We start from the raw sequence: 21,163 nt of genomic DNA on the forward strand, positions 1-21,163 counted from the left end.
CAAGTGTTAAAACACTGACGGCCCAGTGACAAGTGCTCGCAAACAGCCATCCGTTCCAGCTGCAGAAAATCTCAGGGCCACGCTTAGAAACCCTTCAGCAAGGGCCCCGGAAAAGCCAAGGGGAGCTGTGATTACCTGCAGGGCCAGGGAAGCGAGGGCAAGGTGGGGACCGAGCAGAGAGCAAACACCTCCAACTGTGTGTGTTCAGGCGGCAGCAGCGATTCTCACCCGTTTTTTGTTGTTTTGTTTTTTTTTTTTTTTAATTTATTCTTAGTTTTCTTATCCTTTTTGATTTTGTGTTGGTTTTTGGTTTGTTTTGGTTTTTTTAGTTTTTTTTTATTATTTCTCTTCTGAGGTGGCCATGGCCCCCATACACAGTAGGGAGGGGGGCAAAAGGGACGGGTGAGACCCTCTGGACCCCCAAACTTGGGGGGGGGGGGGGGGCCATTTCTGTGGACCCCTTGGCCTCTCTCCCCCCCCCCCCCCCCCAATTTTGGGGGTCCCTACTTACTGACGTTTTAGGGCCCGTTCCTGATATTTCCTGATATTCCTGATATCCCCATGTTTTGTGGTCCCTTCTCCCACTTTTGGCAGTCCCTACCCACTTTTGGGGGTTTCCCCCTTCTACTTCTGAGGATCCTCATCCACCTTTGTTGGTCCCCACCTATTCTGGGGTCCGTCCCTGATATTTTGGGGCTTCCCCTCCAATTTTTTGGGTCCTTGGGGATCTTCCTCCTGCTTTGGGGGGCCCCACTCTAATTTTTAGGGTCCTCCTATTTTAAGGGTTTGGGAGGGAGTAAACGGGGGCACCAAAAAGCGGTTTTTCTCTTCTATTTCAATTTTAATTTCATTTCTTTTTCAGTTTTCTTGGGGTTGATTTTTATTTTTTTCATTTTATTTTCTATTTTATTTTTTCTTTTCGTCAGAAATCTTGAGGGGGTACTAGTTTGTGTGTATTTAAGTCCACAGGTGCAGAGTTTGACCTGACTCTTACTGGTGGTAGCAACTCTGGAGTCTTTCCTCAGGCCACCCAGCTGCTTTGCAGTCTGAGCTGGCACCTCCACTGTGCAGGACTTGTGCCATTGAGGCGAGCACCAGCACATCCCACCCACCTTCCCGCTCTCAGCATGGATCCAGTGGTGCCAACATGGGACCATGGCACAACAGAGAGGCTGTTCCTATGTAATTCACTATTGCACATAGACCAGAGAATAGGTTCAAAGTGTATGCAACATTTTATTGAAAAAATACGAATGTTCTGTACATAAAGTACAACTTAATGGGCTTAATAAAATCTCCAGAGACTTATTGGTTAATATAGGTCTTCTTTTCTTCTTTCCCCTCTAAGGGCATAAAGCACACAATGAAGCAGCAGGTCCCTTTTACTTGTGCAAGTGCCATCGCATTGCTGTGCATGCAGCATAGCACCTGGCTCTACACACAGGGCTCTAATATGCTCAATGTACTTTGATAGATGGTCTGCAAGAAATTTAAAGCATGAAAGAACTGCCCAGGACTGGTCCTTCAATTCACTGATGATTCAGAATTTATTGTGAGATCTCTGTTCTCCTAAACAGTCTGCATCTGCATATCCAATATTTCTGACAAATAAATATAAAAATAAATAGGGATCTGGCCTCACAGAACCTGAAGTCTCAGAAGCAACACAACCTACAGTAAGCTACATACATAATTTCAACTATATCAACACAATTTATTTAAATCTCTATCAATAAGTGTATTAAAAGTATAAATTCTTATCCAATACTGAGAGTTTAATTCTGGAAATAAACCCAGAAAAAGAAAGCTTTTTCAGTCCTCTCTTACAATTTAGTGTGCTCTTAGAAAATGCTTTATAGCTGAACTTCAGCAGAAACTTGCTGCTATATAATGTACTTCTATTCCCCAATACTAATAGAAAAAGCTTTTTAAATCTTTTTACAGTAACTGGCTTTATGTCCTAACTTTACATACAGTTACTAAAAATACTGCACATAGCAGTGCTGACTAAAAATAGGTTTAGTGTTAAAAGTACATGCACAAATGCTGGAGTACCAAAGCAGAAACTGAATAATGTGGCAGCTTCACAATTATTTATGTTGCTAATTGGATGGTGTAACAAATACTGCAATCCCAAAAGATATGTGTTTTGCAAATGGAAAGACAATGAGTAGGACTGGATTAGGAGAAAGGCAAAAACCTTTTTTCTTCTCCATTTAAAACTGGAATGTCACCAAGAAGGTAAATGTAGACCAGTGTTAGAAGCTTCTAAATCAGGAGTAAATGGTGATGACTTCTCGGCCGCCGCCTCTAACAAGTAATACCCTCTCCAGACCCTCAGTCAAGACTTCTAGAAACTCCATGTCTGTTTCAGAAAAGTCAAGGACAAAAGAAATCAAAACCAAAATACAGTGATTAGCCTCTGTATTGGGTTTATGTGGTAACGCTTATGTGAGATGAGACCAGGGGCTGTCCACCTGTCAGACAGAGACAGTTTCATCCAGCTCCAAAACAAACCTACCACTGCCTAAAGCTGAGCCTGTCAGAGATGCTGGTGGCACCAGGTCACAGTGTCACACTCCCTCCCATGAATACTGAGCAGTTTTCAGTTGCAGTGGCTCATCCTCCCTAGGAAGGGGTGGAGAAATATGCATCCTCACCCATTACCTTGAGTTTAAAATCTCTCGTGAGCTGCAGTAGCTATGGTTCAAACCCCTTTATTCTAAGAGGCATGTTTTTATCCTTTCTTGTGAAACAGCTGTTACAACCACTACTACTAGATTTATCTAGATTCACGGGAAAGAAACTATTTGGTCTGTGACTAGTGACATCTTTTTTTTAGCACACGCTAAATTAATGGTACAAATCAAGGCTGAAGAGCAGCTGTGGACAGGAGATTGTGGTACCAACAATCTCTCTCCAGCTCACAGCCCTCAGCTCTGATCTTGCTTAAGGGAATGGTGCAAGAACCTTTAAGAACCAAAATACTGTGACTGAATTTTTATCATACCAGAGCCTTATACTTGGACCTAAGCCCCAAACTCTGATGTGCGAGTATGCCTGAGATATTCCCTTCTCTTTCAGGACTTCCTTTTGACTCAAGTTCAGACACTGCTCTGCCGAGAGCACTGGCTGCCGTGAATGCCTTCTTTAATATCTGCTACATCCACTATAGAGAATTAAATTAAACTAACAAATAAAATCAAGTAGGAATTTAGACAAGACTAAATTCCAACCTTCAAACAAGACTTCCACAGAACCAGTGGCAACTTCATCACATATCACAGCTCGACAGTACTGGTGGCAAAATGAATTCAAGAGCACAGATTAAAGAAAGACCTTCTGTGTGGCCCAGGTCTCGCCTGAAAGGATACAGTTTTCATCCCCCTCAGTATTCTTTGGAGGACCAGGCATGTTGAGGAGCACAAGTCTGGCATCATGGGATCTATTTACAATAACTTCATTTAGCTTCACTGCTGTGTGCATCCTTCGGACATTAGACTGGTTCCTGTAGAAAAAGTACATTCAGACTTATTGTTAAAAACATGCCTCTGAAAACTGAAATATTAAAAAGGTCCTTAAAAGCACACCTTAAATCTCCTAAATACGCTGAAAAATGTCAACTCAACACACAGTGTTTTTTCACACTTAAGATACAAAAGAGATTTCAGAGTTCTTCAGGTACAGTTAGTCTGTTGGTAGGATCTCTGGAGTCAAGTCATCAATTTACAAAGCTACTTTGTTCTTCAAAGAGCGCATTTTATCGAGATGATTTAGTCTTGCATAAGAAGTCAAAACACAACTTTACAAAAAGGCATGTGCTTGTTGACCATGGACACCTGTGACTGCAGAGCCTTCCCTTAGGGCAGCCCTGTCCAGAACCCCTTGCACCCATGGAAGCACAGGTCATGCACCTCTCCATTCTCCGTACCAGAAAACTCCTTCTCAAAAACATCAGGATCAAGTAGAAGATTGGCACCATTGCACTCCACACTTCCCATGAGCACACTTCCCTCTTTTTGTTGAACAGCAGTTGGCATCTCCAGAGAAAGCCTGGTTTACTACAGACTGTAATCACATGGTAGGGAAATACAGGATTGCAGCCTACAAAGGGCTAGATGTATGTCTGCTACAGGGCTTTTATGGAGAGTAATAAGGATGTGACACTCTCCTTCAGCTGGACACTAATCCACCTCTCTGCCCAGCTATTTACAAAAACACTTCTACTCAGGTATCCTTAAAATCTCAATCATGCTTTCAAAGTTTGAGTAGACACTTGTTTCAAATGTTATGGAAGAAAAGGGAATAGATGCATGATCTCATATGCCTCCGCTCCTTAAGAATCCAGGTTAAGAGAGGTAATAGCATTATTTATTCAGAATACATTAACACAAAATAACATCAGTTCATGCAGGAACTGAACTTGAAAGCATCCTTTGGGCATTTAGAGCCAGGGAATGTTTCCTTCTTACAGGAAATCAAACACTATTTTGGTAACATAAAAGGAAATACAATACAGAAATAAACTTATCAAAGGGAGAATTTATTTACAGCTTTGAGGATTTTCCACTTGGGTTTTTTCCTTCATTTTAATATATTAAAAACAAGTATTAGTAGAAACAAATCAAATATGAATCTTTGGTTTCATTAATTCATTTTTGCATAATACAAGTGAAAGTCTTCAGAAACTTCACTGCTCTTCTAAATATTCAGACTTGCAAATAAATAATTTATATAGTTAGAAAATAGAAGATGCAGCGGGAAGAATCATGTTTATTATACTAACAGCAGAATTTGCCCACTGTGAACTATCTCGCTGTTACTTCATGTTCTTATTTAATTTGGAGCAAGGACACCCTCTGTCTTCAACACATCAGCTTCAGAAAGCCAAAGTGTGTTTACAGGAAGTGAGGAGGAAACCAGCAGCAGGAACACATCTGTCATTAACTGTGTATAGTTTTGGAAAGGAAATTGAAAACTGAAGATTTGGTTTTCTCTAAAGTGATATTTAAAATTGGCATCTCCCTAGTGATTCAAAGGTGTAGGCTATAAGAAAGGGTTTGCTTAGTGTCCAGAAACTACCAGAAAAAACATCCTAGAAGTACTGTGGAATGAGTTTCTCTAAATGAGTAATGTTTCCCTCTGCTTGTGTCATACTCTGCTTAAGAAAACAGGTTCAGACCTGTAATTGTTTTCTATCCTTAGTTCTTGTCAGGACAACTCTTGTAGTTTGTTACAACCTACTTATAATAATTCTTAGCTTAAGTAGTTAATCCTGCTCCCTTTAAAACACTGTTAAGACTGCTCAACTCTAATGCCTTTTCTTTTCTGCCATCATTACATACAGTTTTCCTGCTTTTAGCTGAGAAAATGAAGTCTTCCCTCTCAATCATCTTAATGTACTTCTAAGTTAAATAACAAACTTACAAGTTTTCCCACTCTCTGAAAGCATGGAAGAGGAAAAAGTACAGGTAGTTAACACCAAATTCAGCAGAATTGCTACAGTATGATTCAGCCTAAAACAGAATTGAATCATGATTTATTAGGAAGAAAAATCTGGAACTCTGCCAAATATGCAAAACTGACTGACTGAACTCTTCATGTACTATGTAGGACATCAAAGAAATCACAGGAGATTCAGACATCTTTATACAAAACCAAAATAAACCTTTACTTCTAGCTCCTCATGGGGCACACACACGGTAATCACAGCTGTTGGTATGTCAGTGCTCCTTCAGCATCAAGTCTGTCTCAGAGGGTTTTATCACACACATATTCTTTTGCAAGTCATTATTCACCACCTCCATAGCTTCTTCCTTTCTGCCTTAAACGTCCACAATACCCATTAGATAGCAAAGTTATCAGACTTTTCGTTTCATTCTGATCAGATCAGTGAAATTATCAGTCTGATGTGTTTTATGGAGGTATTTGGGAGACGAGGAAAGTTGTTATAGGATTTTTAACAGCTCCAATTTGAAATTTGACTATACCAAGTAAAACACGAGGGATGTGTGCCACATTTAATTGGTTAGAGATTTCTCGGGAGGCTAACTGCTGTCTTTTGAGTAGTCAGGCCTTAATGTTGTGCAAGGCTAAACCAAGGATTATGAAACAAAAGATAATAAAAGCAGAGCACATGTAGAGTTTCAGGAGGTGCAAGGTGTTCACGGAGACAAGACTCACGGCTTAATGCTGATGAGATCTCTAAAGCTTCCCACAGCACTGCCTCGGTTCCGCTTCTCAGCATCACATTTCTCTTTTGTCCAGGTCATCTGGATATTCTCAGGAACTGGGTCCCCCTCATCTTCTTCATCTGAGTAGAGGCTCTCCAGACGTGCTATGGAATGCCTGTCTTTTACCAGCTGAGCCTAGATGGCACATGAACAACAAGCTGAACTCAGAGACTTTCTTTTATGCTCTCTCTGGTTCTCTTCAAGCAATGAATGGCTTTTTGTTCCATTGTATCTTTTATTCTGTCCCATCAGTGTAGCCTTAAAGACAGCTCTGACACCAGGCATCTGCTCTAGCCAATAACCTTTCATACTATATTGACTTGAAATAGTTTTGATGGGTGTAAGCTGTGCAGAATTTGGACTGACAGAGGTCTGTATCTATACAAGAAAAAGAAGTCAGTCTCACTCACATTATGACATGGTCAGAAACAACAGACAAGCCTGACTCAAAACTGACAACTAAAATAAGCTGGACAAACACATGCAGAAAAGTTAGATCATCTGCACGTTTCATAGCTGTATGTCCTGTAAGTCCAAACTGGAATGACACCTTCAGTAGGAAAATGGGATATGCTACAAATTGAGACAAATACCAGATATCCCACAGAAAGAAAAAGCAAGAACTATATGCAATTTGGGAAAACAAAAAAGCTACACTAAAAGTATTTCCTTGCATCTTCAGAAAAATAAATTTAAGCAGCAGCTATATAACACACTACCAGGAAGGAACCTTTGTGTCATTCCCCTCAGCAGCCCAGAGCCAAGAACCACAAATGACATACCTCCCTTTCCCTCTCAGTTTTTGTCAGCCTCATTTGCCTCAGCATCTGAGATCTCTGCTCCATCATAAGAGTTCTCTCATAAGTATATGCTGAGATATCACTATTATGCTGCAGAAATAAGGACAAATATTATGCTTGTAATCAAGTGATAACCAAATATCACCACTTGCATAATAAAGTGAAAAATGGGCTCAATTCCCTTACCATTTCTACCACTTCTACCTCTGCCTCTATTCGGAGTTGATAGAGGAAAGTAGCCAAATCCTTCTTCATCTGGATGCTGTTATCATCCATTTGAGCTACAGTAAAAATTCTCATTTTGCATTTTCTCCAAACCTGGTGAGAGAAAACAAACTCAGGATTTGAACCAATAATATTCTGCTCTACAAAACAAACTTTGTAATATATCCACTTGCATTTATCAATACAGGGTCTACTACTGGACCTTGTTTCTTTAAACTAATGCACGCGGAAGTAAGTAGGTTCTGACTAGCTGCTTACTTTGTGCTGTTTGAGAAGAAAAGGAAGCAACATCAACATGCCTCCATCATGCACAATCCACCACACATCAATGTTGCCTTCATTGTAACGCTCATGGTTGCTGGGGTAGAAAGACACATTTTTGGGAACCAGCAGAGCCAAGTGGGCCGCAGTTGTGCAACGAACAGTACCTGGCCAAAAGGGGAAGAACATAGTTACTTCCAAGTCTGCAAGAGTGATCTATCATTAAAACAAACAAACAAAAAAGTTACTCACTGAGCAAATGTCAGCAAACCATAAAACTAATCACTTAAATAAAGTTTGTACAGTAAGGCTTGCATAGACAGAGTGGTCCAAATGACAAAGCCAGGATAAAGCCAACTCACAGGAACACAAGCCCTATTTCACATTTGAAATAAAAGCAGCAATCTCCAAAGCTAAGTATCATCTCCTCTGAGTTAAGTAACTGCACCACAGGAGAAGGAGAGGGATAGAGGCAAGGAGAGTGTTATTCAGTAGCGAAGGATAAGTTAAAAGACAGATAATTCTCTGTGACAAGACAGAGATTATCTAAGAAACAAATTATATTTTGCCATAAAACCAGCATCTCTTAAGTCCATAATTTTTTATACATGAATTTTAGCTGCCAGATTAATCTTTGAGCATCTTTCATAGGCATTTTACCTACAGGAACTGATATTTCAAACAGAGCAGTTTTGTGAGAAATTATCTACTTCACCATCAATACTAGAAAAAAGGAGACTAAAATGCAGAACCAATTTCACAAGGATACTATTAAAATCCCCTTTGTTTACCATGTGTGTAATAAACATCTCTGTTCACAACATCTGATCACACAGAGGCTTTAAAGCTCACCTATGAATGTCTTCCAAGACCTTGGATCTTCACTTTGTCTCCAGCCATAGGGCCATCCCAACACCACAGTGTTATGCTTCATGCCACCTAGTCCACAGGACTGGATCAAGTGAGCAATTCCTTCTCGAACTTTATTGGCTACAACTACTTGACAAAATCCCTTAACCTTCTCAATTTCCATCATATTCTTAATAGTCTGCAAGAGAGACAAGGATAAACCGCAGAACTGAAAGGAACTCCTAGTATTTCCCAATCATGTGATTGCTATGTAAATTCCTGGTCCACGTGCCCATAGGTAAAACACATTTCAATGCAAAGTTCTGCTCATCTGCTTTCCTTAATAAAACAAAAGAGAAAATACCCACTAATCGTGTGTAATACTTGTTTAAAATAGAGTTTTCTTCCAAACATAATAATTTCTAATAGATTAAGACTAAGGTCTTTTTTTTTTTTTGTGCCATTATCTCCTATTCATAATAGTAGTTAGTGGTATCTGCGTTACTATCTCACTCTCCATTTTCTAATCCTATAACACTCACCTTTTTTAACCTGAGGCCAACTGACTTCATTTGGATTTCCAGTTTCTGATTGCCAAATAACATGTTGTGTTTATATTAAATTTACAAATATAAGCACCAAATCCCACACACCTATCAAGCGTACCCTTCATTTGTTTAAAAACTAAACTTAGTCAACACATGGCCCATGAATCAGTTTTTCTTTTGTAGCAATTTTCCTATATAAAATGCCTCTGGGGAAGAAAAGAGATCTGATGATGCTATACAGATGTAAACAGGGCTATGATATCATGTTTACAGAATGAGGAAGATTAAGTAATTTCTTAACAAATTTTCAGGACCATCCTTCAATGCTTTTTGGAATAAATTTATCAACGCACTGAAAAAGGCAGAGCACATTTGCTAAGTTTGACAGTTACTGAAATGCTACTTGGGATGTTCAGAAAGCTAAATAGTCCTCTTCCCTCCATTAAGCAGCATGCAGAACTTCCACAGTAATTATTTCTTATAAATTAAGACAGTTACATGCAGTAAGGCTGTTTACACAAGATGTGAGCATTGATCTTGCATTCCCAAAGCCACAATTGGCAGCTGAACCATGTTTGTAAGCCCTTTACTGAACAGCTGTAGTACTGCTCAAGTAGCCCTATGTTTCAACACACTTTTTTCCATGTATGATTAGGAAACAAAATTTTGCATTACCTGCCCACTCGCCCCTTTCTACTTCAGGAATTTGTTTAAGACACTGACCTGTTCAGCAGCCTGGGCTTCTCCATAGGTTTCCAAGAAATTCCCTTGGATCACTGATCCTATGATAGTCAAGCCTTTACCAGCTTTCAACTGGGATGCAAATGTTAACAATCTAGGGTATTTTACATGCAAATCTTCGTCAAGCTTCAGAAGCACCAGCAACTGAGGCCTGGAGAAAATAAAAAAGGCAATGTCTTTTTTAACTAAAGCTTTAACAAAAAAACTTGTAATAAACTGCTTCTCATCACTTATACTGTGCTTGAATATTGACTCTGAAACAATACATTCTTTATGTATCTCACATATTAGAAGAGTTTTACTTAATATTTTATTTCTCTTGATTAAAAGCAGATGTAAAATATTGTGGGAATTCGGCTGCTACATTGTGTTGACAGTCATAAACCCCATTGATACACCTAGGTTAAGAAGCTTGCATTAGCATTCTGTTTACAGGCTTGTCTTTCAAGGCTCTTTTAAGTACTGTTAGAGCACACAATATGTGTTCATACTTTAAGGCTGTTCTCCCAGATCTATCTGGATCCTTGTGCCAAGAAAATATCTGTAATCTGTATTCGGAAATCTGACACATGGAAAACATGAATATTTTCATCTAAACACACATCCCACCTGTCTTCTGTCCCCTAGGGTGTTGCTACATAGCAATTAAATTATTTCCTGTCTTAAGTTATGGTTGAGCAAGTATAAAAATATTTATAAAACTCTGTCTTGGGTAGATTCCTAGTCCTCTTGCTCAGAACCCACGAGTTGCACAATGCCCAACTGAGAGGAGGGTTCTTGCCCACTTAATCTGTTTTCAACACAAAGTTAGAGGGAATAACGGTCACTGTTTCAGATTTTTGACCTCAGGACATCTGTACTCACAGACTCCACAGTTTCCCCAGGTTCCACTTCTGAATTCACCAATTTTGAGTCCAACTAAAGATCCAAAGGGCATGAAAGGTCTGCCCATACAGGGCCCATAGAGTAGGGCTTGCCAGTGACAAGGAAGCTTACTGCAGAGTCAACACTTCTTTTTTTAGCATTCTGGGCATTTAAATTCATTCACACAGATCAAAAGCTTCTTGTTTAGAGTCCAGTTCAATTCATTAAGTGTAAGTAGTTAACCATGACAGTGCATTTTATCAGTCTGAGATGAGTACCTCCAGTTCTTTGTGTGTGGAGGTCCCTCCTCCAGTCTGAGTAAGGCATATCTTGCTGCGCTGAGCGAAAGGCCCCGTATACCATCACCCCACTCCTTCTCTGCACTGTGAAGAACACGCAGTTTAGCCAACATGTGGTTCCACAAGCATTTACCTGTACACCTACAGTCAGGCTATAGACACATCACTACCTTAAAATGAGTTTAATAATGTGATACATAGCACACATCACATGTATATTTATCATTTGTACATGAACGTCCGATATCGCATGAGAAAAAGGCAAATGTTTCAGTCAAATATATATGACAACACCACCATTCTGGACTTAATTTGTAATCAACACTCCTTGATTGGAGAAAGTTTCCCAAGCATATACAAACATCTGGCATTTCAATACCTGATTTAGTCATTCAGCAAAATTAATTTATACAGCCATACTACAGCCTGACTCCATCCAACATTATCAGTCTTGGGCAACCCAATCCGTAGATTCAGCTTTTCAAGGACTGTTCTTGACAGACCTTTGCACCAGATAAACTGGAATTAGATATTGCCATCAGTTGTTCTGGGCCTGAAGGAATCATGTGCCATAGATAGCAGGAAAATAAACCCCAACCAGTTTTCTGCTTCCTGTGACTCAAGTTTCACCAAACACCTTTAGAGGTTTAACAACAACACACTTCAGGGGCTTTTGTTTAGCACTGACACAGCAAAACAATTAAAAATCATGAACTAATAAGGAATGCCTTCAAGTTATCTCTGTGCAGTTCCTTCTCCAAAAGTGAACACTTGAGATACTTCATTAAAAATAGATCCAATCTCCCTTCCTAACCATTTTCATCATGTTAATACTTACCCTTGGTATTCAATGTACTTGTAAATCATGCCGGCAATAAGCATTGCTACCAAAGCATAATACCAAGATGAAATGAACATCAGTGCCAGGCAAATACTCATGCCTAAAAATGAGAGGGCCCTAAAGGAAAAAGCAAAGGTATTACTAATTAGTGGGGCAGAAAAAGCTTTCAAACAAATTACACTCTTGCTCTTTTTTCTTTAAACTGTCTATTCTAAACTCACAGTAAAAGTAAAGATTCCAAGGGATCTCTCCAGTCCCCATTAGTTTTAGTATCCTGTTGTTGAAATTAAACTCTCATGCCATTACATATCTGGGTCTGGTCCACTAAGAATATCACATCAATGTACTGCCAACTGCCCTCACAGAGAAGGTTCTTCTCAAGGCCTCACTGCAGATTACAGGTTTGGCCTTTTGCTTACCAGTGATAGTATTTGAAGCGAGGCCGCCAGTTTGGAGTTCGTAGAAGTGTCTGTACTGCACATGCCAGATTAACAAAGAGGTAACACATCAAGAAAAACCTGCAAGAGCAGAAAAAGTGCAAAACCTTTTAGAACACACATGTATAGATTCTGTCGCATACAATCACAAGTAATTTATAGTCAAAATCCAGCTGCTCTGTCACATGTGCCTGTGATTTTTATTAGCCTGGACTATTAGCATAAAGTAGTTAGAACAATTTTTTAATTAGATCAAGTTAGATCTGTTCACTTCATCAGTGTTTTCTGTGCTCTGTGATAAAACTGTTTTCCCAAACCAAATAAAATACACTAAAAACTTGACTATTCAAGAATACTCCAGAGCAGAAACAAATGTACATTTGGCAGCCAGTCACCTGTGGTGTCCCCCAGGGATCAGTGCTGGGCCCAGTCCTGTTTAACATCTTTATCGATGATTTAGAGGAGGGGATTGAGTCCATCATTAGCAAATTTGCAGAGGACACCAAGTTGGGAGGGAGTGTCGACCTGCCGGAAGGCAGGAGGGCTCTGCAGAGGGATCTGGATAGACTGGAGAGATGGGCTGACTCCAATGGGATGAAGTTCAACAAGGCCAAGTGCTGGGTCCTGCACTTTGCCTACAACAACCCCCTGCAGCGCTACAGGCTGGGCACAGAGTGGCTGGAGAGCAGCCAGGCGGAAAGGGATCTGGGGGTGCTGATGGACAGGAGGTTGAACATGAGCCAGCAGTGTGCCCGGGTGGCCAAGAAGGCCAATGGCATCCTGGCCTGCATCAAGAACAGTGTGGCCAGCAGGAGCAGGGAAGTGATTCTTCCCCTGGTGAGGGGGGAAGATCAGCGCTGGTGAGGCCACACCTTGAGTATTGTGTTCAGCTCTGGGCCCCTCAGTTCAGGAAGGACATTGAGGTGCTGGAGCGGGTCCAGAGAAGAGCAACGAGGCTGGGGAAGGGACTGGAGCACAAGTCCTATGAGGAGAGGCTGAGGGAGCTGGGGTTGTTTAGTCTGGAGGAGGCTCAGGGGTGACCTCATCACTCTCTACAACTACCTGAAAGGAGGTTGTAGCCAGGTGGGGGTCGGCCTCTTCTCCCAGGCAATCAGCAACAGGACAAGAGGGCACAGGCTTAAGCTCTGCCAGGGGAGGTTTAGGTTGGATATTTGAAAGAAGTTCTTTACAAAGGGAGTGAGCAGGCATTGGAATGGCCTGCCCAGAGAGGTGGTGGATTCACCATCCCTGGAGGTTTTTAAGACGAGGCTGGATGTGGCACTGAGTGCCATGATCTGGTAATCACAGTGGGGTTGGATCAAGGGTTGGACTTGATGATCTCGGAGGTCTCTTCCAACCCAGTTAATTCTATAATTCTATGCTTCTACGAAAAGCCTGAAGTCAGAGGATTCATAGAAATAATGATAGTGGAACTCGAGACTCCAGTAATTTGCTTTATGGTTAAAGCTATGGTTCTGAAAGACAATCAAACTAGCAAAATTCAAAAGAGTATTCTTAATCCCACCCCTCCCTTAACAGCAACCAGCCTGTTTCTTACATTGAGAGAATTGGAGCCACCATGTCAAGTGAAGCAATAAGGATTCCCAGCTCAGCAATCAATGCTGTTAACAGAAGAGCCCATGTCGGTTCACCATTCGCTTTTCCATGACCAAAGATCTGAAGAAACAGAAACATTAAGCATATCTGCCAAGTATTTCATAAGGCTGTAATGGAAAAAAAGCAGATTACGTTTTTAAAAACAGTAGTCATTTTCCTACATAATTCCTTCTCTAGAACCAGGAGTCAAGTTATTCTAATGTCCTTTTATGCTTCACTGAATTAGCTGTTCAACTTCCTGATAAATTACCATATAACATCTAATCAAACTCCGTAACAGTATTCCTGGTTTTTAACAAAGGAAAAAAACCATCAAAATAAAAAATATTGACCCTCACTTCAGTGCTGGGCAAACTAGGGAAAATAAATCTAATTTCCAAGAGCATAAAGTCAAGCAGCTGGTTAGGCAGTATGTACAGAATGCATTTTTAAGATGTACGAACCCACAGGAAAGGGATGATGTTGTCCTTGGCTATGGCTTGCAGCAGCCGGGGGGCTCCAGTGAGGCTTTGCAGACCTGCCCCACACGTGGAGAAGAAGGATCCTATCACAATGACCCATGGTGAGGGCCATGACAGGGTACCCACCACCAAGTTCTTGTTCACCGCATCACCGTACCTGCAGAGAGGGACAGGGGGCATTTAGCTAAGACTCAGGTTTGGGTTTTTTAGGTCAGTTTTAAGATGTCATTTACATATTATTAAATACTATTAAATACTATTTTCTTGACCAGGAAATACTGAAAGTAGTAAACAAACTGAGTTACTCTTGATACACATATAGGAAGTGTCTGCAGCCTGATTCCAACAGTTTGAAAACTTTATTTTCATTATATATATTTTTAAATTTTTGTATTATCACAACAATATTTCTCACTTTCACCTAGAGAAACGCAGGATGGAAAATCTGAGGGAACCATGCCAGAAAACATCAAATCAAATACAAGTTGATTCTCAAAACATTGATTACAATTTACATACAAATATGGTTTTAAAAGGCACTCATAAGTAAAAGCCAAAAAGAACTAAGGGCAGGGAGATTTACAGGAGGAAGGAGGTGACAAGATGGAAAAAAAACACACCTACTGTGCAAGAAAAGAAAAAGAAAGGAGAGCATTAAAGCAGTACAACTTACTTATCTCTCAGGACAACACCTTCTATGCAGGCTCCAAATAATAATACACAACTGAAGTCTTGAGGACAGAGTGTGCTAAGGAAGTAAGATTTCTTAAGACATGGCAGATGAAAACCCCCATAGAAAGTATTGTGGAAAGAAGAGTATGCTCCTCCGTCCCACAATATTTGCACTGCAGCATCTCCACAAGTACATCATAAAGCTGTGAGTAAATTAATGTCTCACAGTTCATAGAAAGCTTCTTATGTTAAAGTAACAAAGTTGTTCTTCAAAGTTTCAGTTTTTAAAACAGTTTTAAATGTTCTGATAAAGAAGACAAAATCGAATGAGGCACTTTTATACTAAAATGTCAATTTAATCTTCTGCTAGCACAGAAGTTGATATCAAACTATCCTTTCTCTCTCCTTTCCCTGTGTCTGAAGATATTTTGAACATACAGCAACCCATTACCTTGCATGTTCTTATCTGTGGTCTCTGATGGCATTCACATCACCAGTAGGTCTTTAACTATGAAGTTTGTTATTAAACTGTACTGCTTCTGCATTGTGCAAGACAAAATGGATTTTGGATCTGGCAATCCATAATGTTTTTGACCTTGTGAATTAAGTTCACATGAATGGTTAAATCTTAAATTGTACCCCTGACATGCAACTCTAAATTACAAAGTGTAATAAAATGGGAAACGTCTCCCTCCTAAAGACCACGGTGTCAGGCTCCCACAGGGTGGCGTATGAAACCAACACATCCAGTTACTCAGTCAATTCTAAACTGTCAACAGAGTTGGGGGTTATGTCCGGACCTGGTTTAGTATTTATTATGTTCACAGGAAATGCTGACTTCTTCATACAGGGCCAGTTCCCAAAATAACAACTAGGGAAGGCTATGTTCCTAAGAAGCTGCAGTAAGCAAGCTGGGATCCTGATTTACAGTTAGGCAAGGTTTGGCAAAAAACAGGAATGAAACAGCAGAATTTCCAGGAGAGTCACCATCTCAGCCAGCTGCCCTTTGGGTAGGATTTATTCAGAAAGTTCTTTCGACTTTTTTTCTTTTTAATCTCCTATGTTGAAAGATTGTCATTTAGGACTCCAAGAGCTAGATAAAGCTGAAAGACCTTGGTTTAATCTCTTTAGCAGGAGAGGAGAGATGAAGACAGTATTTCCTAAGCAAAGCCCTTGTGGTAGGTTGGATATTAGAAAGAAGTTCTTTACAAAGGGAGTGAGCAGGCATTGGAATGGCTCGCCCAGAGAGGTGGTGGATTCATCGTCCCTGGAGGTTTTTAAGACGAGGCTGGATGTGGCACTGAGTGCCATGATCTACTAATCACAGTGGGGTTGGATCAAGGGTTGGACTTGATGATCTCGGAGGTCTCTTCCAACCCGGTTCATTCTATGATTCCATGATTTAAGGTCAGAAGAGCTGAAGAAACCCTCGGGAACATCTAGTCTCATTTCTAACTACAGTTTATCTTGTCCTAAAATGTTCAAGACAACCTATACTCCTTAAAGTCACTCCAAATAAAAGGTCTGAAAAGCTGTAGATCACTGTGTAGCAAAGAACAGTAATGGAAACGCAAAACAACAGAACTCACCACAAAAAAGCGGGACGGAAAATAGCAGGGTAATAATTCCAATGCTTTCAGCCCAAGGACTGTTATTTTGTCGTTGGTTGTTTTTTTTTTCTACTGACAAGTTATACTCACACAGATAACTTGGTGACCTGAAAGCAGTTCCACAAACCAGATACAATGTACCAGAACTCTACTAATTATAAAAGGATACAGACTAATGATGTGGTGACAATGGCAAGAATTGTTCCAACAGGAATGGATTTCTGCGCATCTTTGAGGTCCCCTGATCTGTTTGAACCAGCCATGATACCTGAAAATACATTTTCAGGATATAAGATCACGGGGCAGGAAGAAGTTCAAAGCCCCAAGATGTCCTCTCATCCCAGCATTCTCACCAGTCACTGAAGGGAAGAAGATGCCAACCAGCACCATGAAGGAAGTAGCAATATCTGAAAGCACATACAGGTGCAGGTTGTTTTTCTGGCCTGCTACATCAACAGATGGGTGATGTGCTTTCTCCAGGATCTCTCCTTTCTCCAAATAATTGCTCCATAAGTTGTCTTCAAGATTATTATCACACCACAGAAAAGAAGAGCATGTTTCAGTTCAAACTCATTATATTATGTTCTCATTGTAATGCATCTACAACTGAGGATTACAAATGCAGTTCAGTGATCAACACAAATGAAGACATATACAAGTTACATGAAAGAAAATTTATACTGCATGTTTTCAAAGGAATCCGTATAAGAAACCCACAAATGTATATCAATAGCTGACTGAAGTCTAAGCAATTTATCCTTTATTATTACTAAATGTAACATTCTTTCAACTTCATACCTATTTTAACCCAAGGAAATACTGAATAGATTTACGAACCGCCCTACCACACACAGTAGCTCAGAGAATGCAAAGCAGTAATACTTAGCAGCTCTCTAGACAGGAACAGATTTGTTCTTCAGTCAATGAAAGAATTACAGAATTGTATGTTTGGTATTTGAAATTTCACTAAAAAATGCTGAGTCCATTTTAGAAACTAGAATGCTGGTTTCTGTGGAAATGGGAACCTTCAGCACTCAGCACCTGCACAAAGCAGCTGTTCCCTGGAGTTCTTTTCAATAATGAACACTTTTCAATGACATTCTATTCAAGAGTGGGCAAAGCAAGAGACACGCTATTTCTATACAAGTACTCTTATCTTTCAGGACATAATCTTTAATCTGTCTAAATGGAGAGTTGTCACTATGCAGAGTTCTGAAAAATTTTAATAACTTACTCATGTTAGTATAATTTATAATTATAGCCAACTTTCTGCTGAAATTATAAGATGTACAAGGCAAATTTTATCAATTTTACAGCACACAAGTACTGTATCAGGACAAAAGTGCCCTCTCCTCTTTTTAAAGATTATAAGATTTGGTTTTCTTTATTGAAAATAATTTCCTTCACTGTCATTACATTTCTTCAGTCCCTCTTTCTTAACCAGCAGGGAAAAGTTCAACCCATTTCAACCGCTGAGCATGCCTCCTCTTTAGGGGAAAAAAAATATTCTACCATACCTATTAAAATGCCACTAGCAGCTCCCGGAATTCCTGCTATCTCAGAGACATTGTTCATTAGGAAATATTCATCACAGTGTTCTTCAGTTAAGTTTGTAGTGTGGCAGAAAAGCTCCCAAAGCTTAGAGGCCACAGTTATGTTATCCTTAACTATAGTTTTGGCACAAACATCAAAGTGATCTCTTGACAAAGTCCTGTTGCCCAACATGCAAATCCTGGAAAGCAAACACGAACACCAGGGTTATTGTATGTTACCAGTAAAATGAAATCCACCCTTCCCCATAGTTCTTCTTTCATATCGTGGAAGCTTCAAGTTACTCTAATCTCCTACATAGTTTCTTACCTTCAAAAGCATGGTGGCAGCAGGACAAAGACTGTCTGTTCCCTTTAAGGGTCAGAAGTATAGAGTTTTTTCAACAGTTTTGGGAGAGGGATAAAAAGTTACACCAATATGATTAATTGAATTTGGTCAATTTACCTTAAACAATGCAAAGGAAAGATCAGGCCACTTTAGGTTGTGGGGGGGTTGTGGTTTTTTTGTTTGTTTGGGGGTTTTTTTTGGTGTTTTGGCTTTCTGGGGGGTGGGGGAGGGAGGGCATTTTTTGTTAAAAAGAACTACTGAAGTGGAAGAAACTTAACAAGTACTAGAATTCAAACTATTTAAATATATTTGGAACCTTATTATCCCAGTTTCTGTATAGTAGCACTTGAATGACCCCTGACATTTTAGCTTCACAATTAGGAACATATATTTCATTCACAATAAGCAAGGGTCTTCTTGTCAGAAGATACTGTCTGTAACTGCTAAAATCCTCCAGTGGCTGTTGCATTTCACCTAACCATAAACATCACTTATTCCAGCATTGAAAAAATGTTAATCCACTTCTCCAAAACAGTTCCACAAGACACAGTGATCCAACATCACAGCTTGCTGCTGCCAGAAGTTCATTCAGCTTCTCTTTATGGTGTCAGAAAACACCCGTAGGAAAAGAAAAAAGTTTCTTCCATTTTAATACATTTAATTGTTTCATAGGTCTCACCAATCACTGAAGCCAGCAAAATGAAAGAGACAGGGCCATTTTTGCAGGCCCATGAACTGTAACTTCAGAGAAGCCTTCCCCTCCAGAATTAAAAATAAATACACTGTCTAGTGACTTAAAAAAAAAAAATACAGCTGATAGGGGAAAACATGCAAGAATAAGTCGAGATAATAGAGGCAGAGACACTGTTTTATTTTTATTGATGTAAACCTTCACTGTTTTAAAACACTATAATCATTGGGCCCTAAATATCCAAAGGGATATTTGATATTGAGCATTGCAAGTACTTAGTTATAGTCACAACACTTTAGGAGGTGAATAATTATACAGATTCAACTCCTCTATTTCCCTTCTATTCATCTCTTGTCAGCAGCATCAGAAAACACTGTTTGCATTCCCGGTAAAACACACATATATCCACATTATTGCTGCTCCAGCTCTGAGTTTAAGAAGCTGTATTACATGTTTAACTGCCATCATGCCAAGGAGCATATGGCTGTGTGCAGAGCAGGGCTCATGGGGCAGACCAGTCTGCTCCCAGACCAGGGCCTGACCATGACCCCACCATCACATTCCTAAGAGGTGCCCTGTTTCTCACAGTTGAAAATGTTGGAAGTAATTCACTAAAAAGGTAGCTTCAACAATGTATTAGGCACAAGTTTTAAGTAACCTACCATTAAACCCCAACTTCCAGACCCATTAGCAAAGCTATACCCACATCCAGTAATACTACTCACGGAAATTCAGGTGGATCAAAGATGGACTTGATAGCTCCAGCATAAATGGACAGTATGGATATTACTACGCAGGCCAAGAAGAGGGAAGCAAATTTGTTTACATATTTGACACCTACAAAGACCACCACTGCCATTAAGATGAGGAATACAGTGCCGTACACCCTCATGTTATTTAGCATGGCACTGGAAGCATCGTGGGCACCAGATGGATGAAAAATTGCTGCTTGTGGCACAATATATGTCTGAAATGAGAAAGCAAAAGCAAGCTGAAGGAACACTGAAAGAGAATTCTGTCAAGGATCATGTACCTATACTGGCAATGTAAATCACTTTCCATTTTGCAACATGCTCTTCACTGGAAATCTTCATCTGAACAGGAAAAGTCAAGAGATAACAGTCCACTCTACGTCAGTAGAACAACTGAGCCAACTTTATCAGTGATGAGTGTGAGTCTTGAATTAAGTCATACTTCCACATCTGTGTTGTCAGAAGGGCTTCCTGTCTGGACACCCACAGAGTGTGCAGCTTCCAAAGGGAAGCACTAATAGTACAGAATTGGACACCACAAAACTGGAGACCTTCTATCTCTTCCTGTAAATATGTACACAAATATGGGACAAGAATACTGTGGTACTTTCTGTATGTTATGTGTCTTTAAAGCAGGACTACTGCAGTACTACTCACCAATAAAATCTCAATGGCACCAAGGATATACATTGCTCCTGCAAATGTTGTTCCCAAATAGAAGCACAGCCCTACAGCTCCACCAAACTCTGGCCCCAAAGATCTAGATATCATGAAATAGGAGCCACCAGCTATGAAACAAGAAAAGTGAGAGTAAAACTGTAATTGACTGTTATAAGTTTTTAAATATTCACAAGAATACAACAATTTTATACTGTGTATCAGCTATTCTGATATTCAGTTAAATATCTGTTTTGTTAGCACAGAGGTAAAAATCAAATAAGCCAATCTTTAGCCTTATTGATACTAAGAAGAAGTACTAGATATAAATTCAGGCTTTGTATCCTGGATTAAGCAAATTTCTCTGGAAAAAATCATGTTAACAGCTTATAGCAACTTAGGTTTTGAGGGGTTTTTTTTCTTTTTTTTAGCATAAACGAGATATTTGCTAACCACGCTTACCTGGAACAACACCATTTGTGGCAATAGCACTCATTGATATGGTTGTCAACATAGTCTGGGGAAAACAGGGAAAAGGAAGCAATTATGTCAACAACACTTTTTAAAACATAAACTTCTTTCTCGATAAAATAAAGCTTCCACTGTATAGAGGATACAGTATTTCTATTTATTCTGCCTGTCATTATCTAAAAGAAAAAAAAAGAAACAAGAGTAGGAGGAATTTAATCATCATCAAGCTGTTGAGACTTCTGTTTGAGGGATGGCC

General features: G+C 39.8%; 1 protein-coding gene across 6 annotated transcripts in view; it reads right to left on the bottom strand.

The window, feature by feature from the left end:
• Positions 1-1,212: 1,212 nt before the first annotated feature.
• Positions 1,213-21,163, bottom strand: part of SLC12A4 (solute carrier family 12 member 4) — a 51,025-nt gene continuing 31,074 nt past the window's right edge. For 4 of the 6 annotated variants that reach the window (XM_027897936.1, XM_027897941.1, XM_027897942.1 and 1 more), the window contains 21 exons: positions 20,899-20,953; positions 20,437-20,567; positions 19,753-19,994; positions 17,976-18,190; positions 16,812-16,976; positions 16,628-16,726; positions 14,850-14,907; positions 14,159-14,333; positions 13,657-13,775; positions 12,081-12,179; positions 11,659-11,778; positions 10,800-10,904; positions 9,640-9,808; positions 8,372-8,567; positions 7,517-7,686; positions 7,220-7,351; positions 7,016-7,123; positions 6,184-6,368; positions 5,428-5,442; positions 3,375-3,508; positions 1,213-2,365 (listed from right to left, as the gene is read on the bottom strand). In XM_027897936.1, coding sequence (XP_027753737.1) covers positions 2,274-2,365; positions 3,375-3,508; positions 5,428-5,442; positions 6,184-6,368; positions 7,016-7,123; positions 7,220-7,351; positions 7,517-7,686; positions 8,372-8,567; positions 9,640-9,808; positions 10,800-10,904; positions 11,659-11,778; positions 12,081-12,179; positions 13,657-13,775; positions 14,159-14,333; positions 14,850-14,907; positions 16,628-16,726; positions 16,812-16,976; positions 17,976-18,190; positions 19,753-19,994; positions 20,437-20,567; positions 20,899-20,953 — 2,784 coding nt within the window. In that variant the 3' untranslated portion in view covers positions 1,213-2,273. The remainder of the gene's footprint in view (positions 2,366-3,374; positions 3,509-5,427; positions 5,443-6,183; positions 6,369-7,015; positions 7,124-7,219; positions 7,352-7,516; positions 7,687-8,371; positions 8,568-9,639; positions 9,809-10,799; positions 10,905-11,658; positions 11,779-12,080; positions 12,180-13,656; positions 13,776-14,158; positions 14,334-14,849; positions 14,908-16,627; positions 16,727-16,811; positions 16,977-17,975; positions 18,191-19,752; positions 19,995-20,436; positions 20,568-20,898; positions 20,954-21,163) is intronic. The other 2 variants (XM_027897937.1, XM_027897940.1) reach the window with 1 other exon arrangement.

Source organism: Empidonax traillii, unplaced genomic scaffold (genome assembly GCF_003031625.1).
Source record: "Empidonax traillii isolate 1590-97213 ecotype Southwest subspecies unplaced genomic scaffold, ASM303162v1 scaffold569:size410440, whole genome shotgun sequence".
NCBI classification, from domain to species: Eukaryota; Metazoa; Chordata; class Aves; order Passeriformes; family Tyrannidae; genus Empidonax; species Empidonax traillii.